Genomic DNA, 9,531 nt, shown 5'->3' on the forward strand with positions numbered 1-9,531 from the left:
GAGAGACAAGATAATATATAAATATTATATAAATAGATATAATATATTATATTATCAATTATATATATATATATATATAATATTAGAGGAGAGAATATATATTGTATACTATAATGTATTATAATATATCTATTTCATAATATAATATATTATATAGATATAATATTTTATATTATCAATTATATATATATACAGAATTATATTATGAAATAGATATAATATATTATATTATCAATTATATATATATATATATATATATAGAGAGAGAGAGAGAGAGAGAGAGAGAGAGAGAGAGTAATATAATACGTTATATATTGTACATATACAATATATTATATGTTTTATATAATATGATATATTATTAATTATAGTGTATATATATATATATATATATATATCTACCCCCTCCCCCCTTCCTCTCTCTCTCTCTCTCTATATATATATACGAGAGAGAGAGAGAGAGAGAGAGAGAGAGAGAGAGAGGAAGGGGGGAGGGGGGAGATCTAGAAGGCAGGAAGCACGTGTAGGAATAGAGAGGGGCCCATGCACACAAATACACACTAGGGAAGAGGACGTATATAAGAGAGAGGGAAGACACACACATTCCAACTACAAGAGAGGGATGAGAGTCCCGCGAAAAAGGGGGGGGGGCACACATTGACTACGAGACACATGCACATATTACTTGAGGGGAAGAGAGGCTTACCTTTGGTTGGGGGATCTAGGAGGGAGGAAAGCACATGTATAGGTAGAGAGAGGAGTCCACACACACAAATATAGGAGACTGAAAAGATACACACATGCACTCCCACTGTGGGAAAGGGAATAGAGGTCCTACTGAAGAGGGGAGGGGGGGGGAGAGGGCACACTCACACTATTGTAGGGAGGGTGGGTGGCAAGGTACCTTAAGGATGCAGGAGCTCAATGACATACACTGTTTTTTTTTCTTATAATTGATGTTCTAATTTTGTGAAAACACACACACATCTATTTAAAATTGGAAATTGACAACCTAAATATCACTCTATTGTGAGATTAGCAGTGAAGTTATCAAATGAGGGAAGCACATAATCCTGTATAAAACAACGAAAGCCATGCACGAAAGGTAAGAGGTCCAACGGGCATACTATTTGTAAGAAACCAAAAAGGATTTAGAAAATTTGATGAGCTCAAAGTCTTACCAAGAGGACCCTTGTAATCCTAGGGATGTGATCCTCAAAATATGTACGAACTATAAAAAAATTTATGGCAACGCAGTATACAAGATGATGAAGGCACTTATGGTTGGGAATGTGTTGTTCTTGGGAATGTAGTAAATGGGCATACAAGTCTTTCCAAGAGCACCCTCTCTACCCGTGACACACCGATGGATCTAGATGTACTCATTAAGTGAGCAAAATTTCACCCCTTAATCCTATGCATAACAAACCCTTCTCTCTCTCTCTCTCTCTCTCTCTCTCTTTTGGACTTTCCCAATTGTGATTGTTTTTTGCCTCATTGTGGCTTTTTTGAAAGTTGGTCATTTGATTTGAAATTTAATTTCTTGAATTAAAGACATTTTACCTTGAGACGTAGCGGAGCAGGTTTCTAACCCCTGCGACGGGTCAAGCTAGGCTTAATTAAGCTTAAGAGCTACTCGTAAGATCAATGTTAGGCTTAATTAATCTTAAGAGGATGGTCAAACCCTGGATGATATATGGGTTTTGCCGTTTGTGAGCTCCTTTTTCTTCTCCCCTGTCCAGTGTCCTCCCCTCATCGTCTTCAGCGATGGCCGATTCCTCTCGCGATGAGTTCGCGTACATGGCCAAGCTCGCCGAGCAGGCAGAGCGCTACGAGGAGATGGTGGAATTCATGGAAAAGGTCGCCAAGAGCGCCGGCGGTGAAGATCTGTCCGTTGAAGAGCGCAACCTCCTTTCCGTCGCCTACAAGAATGTCATCGGGGCTCGGCGAGCTTCTTGGAGAATCATCTCCTCCATTGAACAGAAAGAGGAGAGCAAGGGCAACGAGGAGCATGTCGCAACTATCAAGGAGTATCGAGCCAAGGTGGAGGCGGAACTGACTAAGATTTGCGAGGACATCCTTCAGCTGCTCGACGGTCACCTTGTTCCCACGGCCGCCACTGCAGAATCCAAAGTGTTTTATCTGAAGATGAAGGGAGACTATCATCGCTATCTGGCAGAGTTCAAGACGGGAGCGGATAGGAAAGAAGCTGCGGAGAACACAATGCTGGCATACAAATCTGCGCAGGTGCCAAGTTTCCTCGATAGGATTAGGAATAGCTGCGTTTTTTCTACGATCGAACTCCATTCATCCGTTTCATACGCTGTGTAGGACATTGCGCTTGCGGACCTCGCCCCCACCCACCCTATCCGTTTAGGGCTTGCCTTGAACTTCTCCGTATTCTACTATGAAATCCTCAACTCTCCAGATCGGGCTTGCACTCTTGCAAAGCAGGTAAGGATAAGATGGGTTTCTCTGACAATCCAATCTGTAGCTCCCCGGGGTTTATCATGTGGGCTAACAAGAGCGGCCGTCTGAGCTAGGCCTTCGACGAAGCTATATCCGAGCTGGACACTTTAGGGGAGGAATCCTATAAAGATAGCACGTTAATCATGCAGCTTCTCCGGGACAACCTCACATTATGGACTTCCGACATGCAGGTGCGCATTTACTCTCACTGCATCCTCTACTTATTGTATCCTCGAATCCCTTGCCTTTTCCAGAGAGAAAGACTGGGCACCCTTGCACACTAGGAGCCATGTTGACCTGTGAGCGTTCTCTTGTTCTCTTTGTTCTTCCAGGAGCAGTTGGACGAACCATAGCTCTGCATTCAGATCTATCATCGCTGTAGGTGCCAGCATCGGAGCTGGATAGGGATTTGATTTTCTGAGGCAATGTGTCTTTTGCAGAAAGATACGTAGATATTGGCTGCGGACCACACCTTTAGGGCCAGCTGAATTCAGTTTCTTCTCGGATCAAGGGAACTTTGCAAAGATCGAATCATAGAACTAGGTTTTCAGAGATTTTGATCTCGGCAGTGGAGCTTGTGAAGGTTTCTTTACGTCTTTCATACTATTTTCGCAAGCATATCGGTTGCTGGACTTGTTCGACTATTGCTTGCTGGCAAGTAGTTTACTTCGAGTGTCAGCCTACCTACCTTTGGGTAGGATGGAGGTCTGTTGGCACAGCATATAATATGCTTTCTAGTTGAAGGTACAAAATCTGTGCGTACAACGATTGTGATTTTAAGTCTCAGGTGGTATCTAGGGCTCACGCATTGTTACATTCTGAGTAGCTGCCCTATCTGTTTATGTGGTCATTGTAACTTTTTAAATTATTGATTATCCTGTTGTTTTACAGCGTAACTTATAAGGATTTTTCTTTTTTTGCAACCCTTGTTTAAATTTTAGGAGCACCTTTTCTATGATTGCAACTGACATATGTATTTGCATCAGGATGAGGTCTTTTGGTTGAATAAATGGTTATCTGGTCTGTCAAGTATTGTTGGTTCCAATTGGGATGCTTGGTGTCTTTGGGATTTTGGATGGACAAAACATGCCAAAGAACTGAATCTATGTAGGGCACATACAAGCTGATTGCTCGTCTGGGGAGTTGTACTTACAACTTTGGTTCGTTAGAATACGGTCAGACTTTTAATGCTTAGCACAGCAATAGTGACTTTGTAAGCCTCAGACAGGGCTGCTCTTTGGTAGCTAAGGCTCAGGCCTTGAATGATTTTGAGCAGATCTCTGAGTAATCGTTTATTTCAAAATTAATGAATTTTACTGTTTAGTGACTCTTGTATCAAGTTACAACATTTCCTATGATTGCTTTCAACATCTTTGGATATATTTGCTTGGAGAAGAGCTCTCTGGGTTGGATAATTTGTGTATGGTCTGTGAAGGTAATTTTGAGTCCATCATGGTGTCTGAAAATATGGAGGCACTCAACATGCCTAAAAGTCTGAGGCATGAGTGAGGAGTATGGTTAATTGGATTGCTGATCTGAAGAGTTTTAATTATAGACTTTGGCTCCTGGAGTGCCTTCGCGCATTGGCAGTCATGCAAAATATATACCAATTATGATGCTGTATGCTTCATAGAAGTATTCCTCCTGAGCATAACACACTTTTATCCGCACCTGTTTCAACATGGGAGACCCACATGCGTGCTTTGCTAACTCAATTTCTCAATTATAGATGATTGGTTTGGAACTATATCTTATGGCTCATTGTGGTTTGTATGGGATTCAAGATTGTTTTCAGAGAGTCCTCTTCAGTTTGACTAAAAGAAAAATAGAATGGACAAGGAGAGGAAGATTCAGGATGGGCCACAAGGTTGTGGGATTCTAACACACTGCTCTGGAAATGGTATTGGTGGAATACTCATTGAGTGGCCTGGCGCATCTTCTACCATTGTTCTAGAGTGAACGTCGAGTGCACCAATCTTCTGCAGGTGGGCTCATTATGTGGACAGACTCTCAGTTCAGTGAGCATAATTTATTGGAAAGGTTTCATTGGGGTGAGTAAGGTTTGTAGCACACAGCTTTTTGAATTCCAAGTTGGGCTACTGTATGGTGTTGGTTTGTTTGGTGTGTCTCAAAGGGGTTTCAATATTTAAAACTTCAAACCTGTCCTTTCATATCACCCCACACATACCTGCATACCCACTTGCACGCTTCTCTGCCTCTGCAGGCGTCAGAGCCATGTGCCGTCTGAATAGAGACACATGCAAGGCTGTGGATTTGAGGAGGCCAAAGCCTCATTCTTCCAACATCACCAAGTGCAGCACGTAAGGCAGCAGCCATCAATCCTCCTCCTGCAGCCCCTTAGTCACCTTATCCTATCCATATCCTGTGCTTAGGTAGGATGACTTCTTGGCCATCAGCCCTGTACAGTCATATCCAGTCTCTGCACTGAGAAACCAAATGTTATGGTCATCCCCTTCCTCCAAACTCTTGCGAATTTCAAATTTTCACACCTCGCGTTCATCAAATCTTGGAATATTTACTTACAACCTGCCGCTGCCATCCCATGCTCGAAGAATGAAATCTCCAAATCTGCGATGAAATAGTACTCAACATGGATGAAAGGCTTACCTTCAAACATGTCATCCTCATGTACCTTTGAGTTCGTAGTGTCCATGCCCACCACATATGCACATTCGAGGACATGCGTGACACTTTTTTGGGAGCCCTAATTCCCTCTTTTTCGCATCTCTAAGAGGCTTTTCGATCGCCACTCTCTTGTACAGTCAATGCTGACCATTGGTCTTCTCGGCACATCTTGATCCAAGGATGGATCAACTACAGGAAGGGGGGAAGAAAGGTTAGAATAGGAATGGACTCCTGCAGTTGGATTCAATGTCTCATTTGATGATTGCCAAGGCCAACAGCTGGTTTAAAAGCTTAGTGGAACAGTTACAGGTGTATCTTATACATGTTTGCCACAGTTTTTTCTTTCAGCGACCCACCCCTCCCCTCTCCCGTCCCCCCCTCCCCCTTTCTTCCCTCCCCCTCTCTTCGTTTGGTGACTATCCAAATATAGTTTAAAGGAAGTATCATGATATTTTACACTATTGTTCATATACTTATGCGTTGTAAAAAAGCGGCTTTAAAATTTTATTATTATCAAAATTGTGGCAAAATCTTTTTATTTCGGAGCCAAAACTTTGCCCAACGTCTTTTGTGGTGTCAATTTTAAACAAAATTTGAAATTTTGCCAGAAAACATTGGTCCGTAGGATCTCTCTCTTCTCAGCCCATGCTTATGCACCTAGTTGTTAGTACAATCATAGGTAATGAGCGAGTAATGCAAGCTTCGTGCCCATCAAATCTTTTCTTCCTTGAGTTTCTCGTGAGTATCATGATGGGTCTTCTACATCAAGTAGCCTCTCCATGGCTCCCCTCCATCCTTCAGCCTACGTGGGAAATCCTCTAGATCCAAGAAGCCAACCAATGTATGGTGGCAACCCATTGGGCAAGGTCACCATGAGTATAGAGATGCCTACACAGCTCAAGTGATGAGGAAGAGGTGGTGTCCAAACCTATAGGTGGGCCCATTTTTGAAGCATCCACTAGTCACCAATTGGTGAAACTAGCCTTCAATAAATTAAAGAGTAGTAGAACTAACAACCAGTGAACACTCTTACTTCAACAATACAACAAATACACAATTGGCAGATTGGGAGCTAGAGTGCCCCTACACCAAGATGAAGACACATATTGTCCCCAAACCTTGGCCCCCCTTTTGGTATTTCTTTTATGACGTGAGAGGCCCTAAATTCCAGACTACATAAAGGATACATTCTTTCTTGCATTTGGGGCATTCCACATCTCCAATAGGCATCCACAAACCTTGCATAGCCTCTACTATTCACCACTCACCAATCCTAGCAATAGGTCTCCATTCCACAGCTTGGAACTGTTACTAGTAACCACACTTGGCCACAAATAGCTATCACTAGTGCCCAGTCAGCCACCTATACATGCAAAGCATACAGAAGCTTTTCCACTGTTTAGGATTGCCACTACTAATAGTCTCTCACCCTATGGGTAGCATACATCCTCATACAGTAACCTGTTTCTCCCAGAAGAGAATTGGCATCACAACATAGCAAACACTATGGCAGCCACACTTGTACCATCCTTCTTTGGGTTCCAGGGATACTTTCCATCCAAGCATGGATTCTCGACCCTTGCCTCTTCAGCAGCGACGAGGCTGTACTGAACATTGGCCATGCTTGAAACCATTCCCTGTATGTGAACTATCTTTTCAGGGAACCAAAAAACATGTTCCCATACAAAACATGAATGGAACCGGCCTTAGGTTCATCAAAGGGTTGGCATCCAACTTTGAACTGTTACTAGCAGCCACACTTGGCCTCTTTTAAGAGTAGAATTTTGCCTTCTTTATAGGTAATTCCCATGACTTAGCCCCTCCCCCTCTCTATCCTCCTTGTCTTCCTTCTCCCATGCCTACTTTAGATACTCCCCATGATTCCTCCACTCCCCTTTGCTCTCCTCGTACTAGTTTGGAGGCTTCTAGTACCATTGAAAGGGATGGATTGAGGAGTGACTTAGAAGTCAGGCATGTTTGATCATCATGACTTTGCAAAGCATAGATTGCTTGTTGGTCTTGGTGCTCATAGCAAGAGGATAACATGTAGTGAGTTGCTTAATAGTGTTCTCTCTCATATGCATCTACTAAAAAGAGGAACACTACAACTACTTGATATCTTGTTGGCTATTGTAGCTACTATCAGTAGGTCTATCATGTCAAGCTTGTCAAGTGTATGATTTGCATCCTTCACATAGCAACATGCGCACTAAGAGTGGTCATGATGAGGAGGTAGAGTTTGGATGCGATGATGGCTTGCGGGAATGCAGTGGTTGTGACCCTTGGAGTGATCATTTTCCTTCATGATTGTACCAGGCCTTGGATTGAGAGATTTTGAGAGGAGAATTGTAGGGCATCATCAAATTTCAAAGACTAATTGAGGAAGAGAGTATCAGAAGGTATTTTCATGGGGTTTTCATTAAGCATGCGGCATGCTCTTGAGGATTAACTAAATTGAGTTACGTAGCTAGTTTATGAAGGCACATCCCCACTTTGAGATTGTCAGGTATCTTTTGAAAGATGCAATTGTGGTTTGTGAGATACTATTAGAGCATGACACATGTTTCTATTGATAACATGTAGACTTTAAATTGTTTTATGATGTCTTTTCCCCCCTTTATAAGACAGTGGTACCTACTAGTCCATGTGACTTCATTCACTCTTTATTGTGTATATACGATAGAAGGATGCCTTGTACTATTCCCTTGCTTGTGTGGAAGGGAGATACGGCACATGTGGTCAATTGCCTAGGCTTCGCAAGATTGAAACTTGATCAAGATGAAAATGAGGTGGAGATATTGCATTGGCACCATTATATGTTAAATAGTTGCTAGATGGTGGTGGCAAGTCCAAGGGCTTGCAGATTGTGGAGAAAGAGACTCCATTTGTAGTGTTTATTATGATTTTAGAGAGTCGATATACCCGTACATATAGCCCATCTTTTATGTAAAAATTTAGTTCACTAACCTTAGTAGCCTAGATTCTTACTAGGCTAGATTTTTAATAGAGTAGGTTAATTTTTTAATCTAATAGTTTTTTAATAAAAAGGGTGCTCAGTCATGCGAGAGTTAGACCAAGATGATGATGGATCTTGCCCTAGATCTCCCTATGCTAGCGGCCCATTTTTCCTAAAAATGTAATCAAATAGATTAAATTCTAACCTACTATACTGAGCTAAACCACCCCTCATATAAAAAAGTCTAACCTAACAATCTAGAAACTAGCTTACTAGTGTAGATTTATGGTAGGCTAGATTTATTAGTAGCATATTTTTTTTTCTAAATTGATTTTTGGGAAAGAAATTATAGGTTTTTTAGTAGATTAGATATAAAATCTATTATATTGGAAGGCTAATTTAACGATATAACTTTAGGTTAGATTGTAGATTGATTACGTCACTTAGTCTTATCTATCCATTAATTATTCTAGCCTATTATCTAAGCAATAATTAGATTCTAACATTAAACATGTTAACTATAGAATCTAAAACTACCTACTAATGAACCATGCTAGCCTACAATTGGTAAAACGTTTATAGTCTAATTTAACATAAGCTTACCTAATACAACGTTTCATTCTCACTTAATTTAAGTTTACATTACATAAAATATTTGAAAATTTTCTTTATAAACTAAAGGTGTTCAATTGATCACATCAATTGGTCAATGACAATTTTTCTCCTTGTTCTTTGCTTCCATGGTCAAGACCACATAAATAGTTGATTTCTAGGGCTAGTTTAGTAGAAACTTATTTTCACTAGATTTTTTAAAAATCCATTGTAAACTAATTATTTACAAAATTCATGTCTTATATATATTAAGAATCAGTATTGCATTGAATTAAAATTGATGCAAAGTAAAATTACAAATATATTTTTCTCATTTTTGAGATACACACAAGTTTTGGTGAAATAAATATATATGATTTTGAGCTATCATTTATATTCAGAAGAGATTCTCTCTCTTTGACATTTCAATAATTTTCATAACCTTGGCTCTTCTCCTAGGTGCCATGATGGTAGGTATTGCAAGCATTTCGACTACCTCTTTTGCATCAAGCATATCAACAATGGCACCCATAGATGTAGCCACCAAGATTGTCCTTGAAATTTTCTTCCCAAATGCTCCAACTACAACATCCCAACTCACTAGAATTACATTTGTCTTTATTCAATTGTAGAGTTTCAAGAGACATCAATGTGGATAGTGCACTACAGTTCAATAAATCTTCTTTCCTAGAAGGGGAGTATGCTGTATGCATGCACAATAATATGTGTCTTCTTTCCTAGAAGGGGAGTATTTTGTATGCTATATGCATGCATAATAATATGTGTCTTTTGAACGACCCCATCTAATGCCTAAAAGATAGAATCCTTTCTTAACCTTTCTCTATAAATGACTGCTTGCCCACAAAATA

General features: G+C 40.4%; 1 protein-coding gene across 3 annotated transcripts; it reads left to right on the top strand.

Annotated features, from left to right (window-relative positions):
• The first annotated feature begins 1,712 nt into the window (after positions 1-1,712).
• On the top strand, positions 1,713-3,796 carry LOC147881544 (14-3-3-like protein). 3 transcript variants are annotated; one of them, XR_015540462.1, is made up of 5 exons: positions 1,713-2,247; positions 2,332-2,454; positions 2,544-2,660; positions 2,802-3,213; positions 3,456-3,796. XR_015540462.1 is itself a non-coding variant. In XM_087369883.1 (4 exons), the coding sequence occupies exons 1-4, from the start codon at positions 1,768-1,770 to the stop codon at positions 2,820-2,822; spliced, it is 741 nt and encodes a 246-aa protein (XP_087226009.1). In that variant the 5' UTR covers positions 1,713-1,767; the 3' UTR covers positions 2,823-3,388. The 3 variants fall into 3 exon arrangements, 2 of the variants coding, with proteins under 2 accessions (XP_087226009.1, XP_087226010.1); XM_087369883.1 differs by lacking the exon at positions 3,456-3,796 and having other exon boundaries at positions 2,802-3,388; XM_087369884.1 differs by lacking the exon at positions 3,456-3,796 and having other exon boundaries at positions 2,910-3,388.
• Positions 3,797-9,531: the final 5,735 nt, after the last annotated feature.

Source organism: Dipteris shenzhenensis, chromosome 31 (genome assembly GCF_047967505.1).
Source record: "Dipteris shenzhenensis isolate YYH24624 ecotype China chromosome 31, Dip_SZ_1.0, whole genome shotgun sequence".
Lineage (NCBI taxonomy): Eukaryota > Viridiplantae > Streptophyta > Polypodiopsida > Gleicheniales > Dipteridaceae > Dipteris > Dipteris shenzhenensis.

Bases quoted from the DNA above. Each gene is read 5' to 3' on its own strand.
- LOC147881544 (XM_087369883.1), top strand. From the start codon at position 1,768: ATGGCCGATTCCTCTCGCGATGAGTTCGCGTACATGGCCAAGCTCGCC. The intron at 2,248-2,331 runs GTGCCAAGTTTC...TACGCTGTGTAG, and splicing joins TGGCATACAAATCTGCGCAG to GACATTGCGCTTGCGGACCT. The intron at 2,455-2,543 runs GTAAGGATAAGA...CGTCTGAGCTAG, and splicing joins CTTGCACTCTTGCAAAGCAG to GCCTTCGACGAAGCTATATC.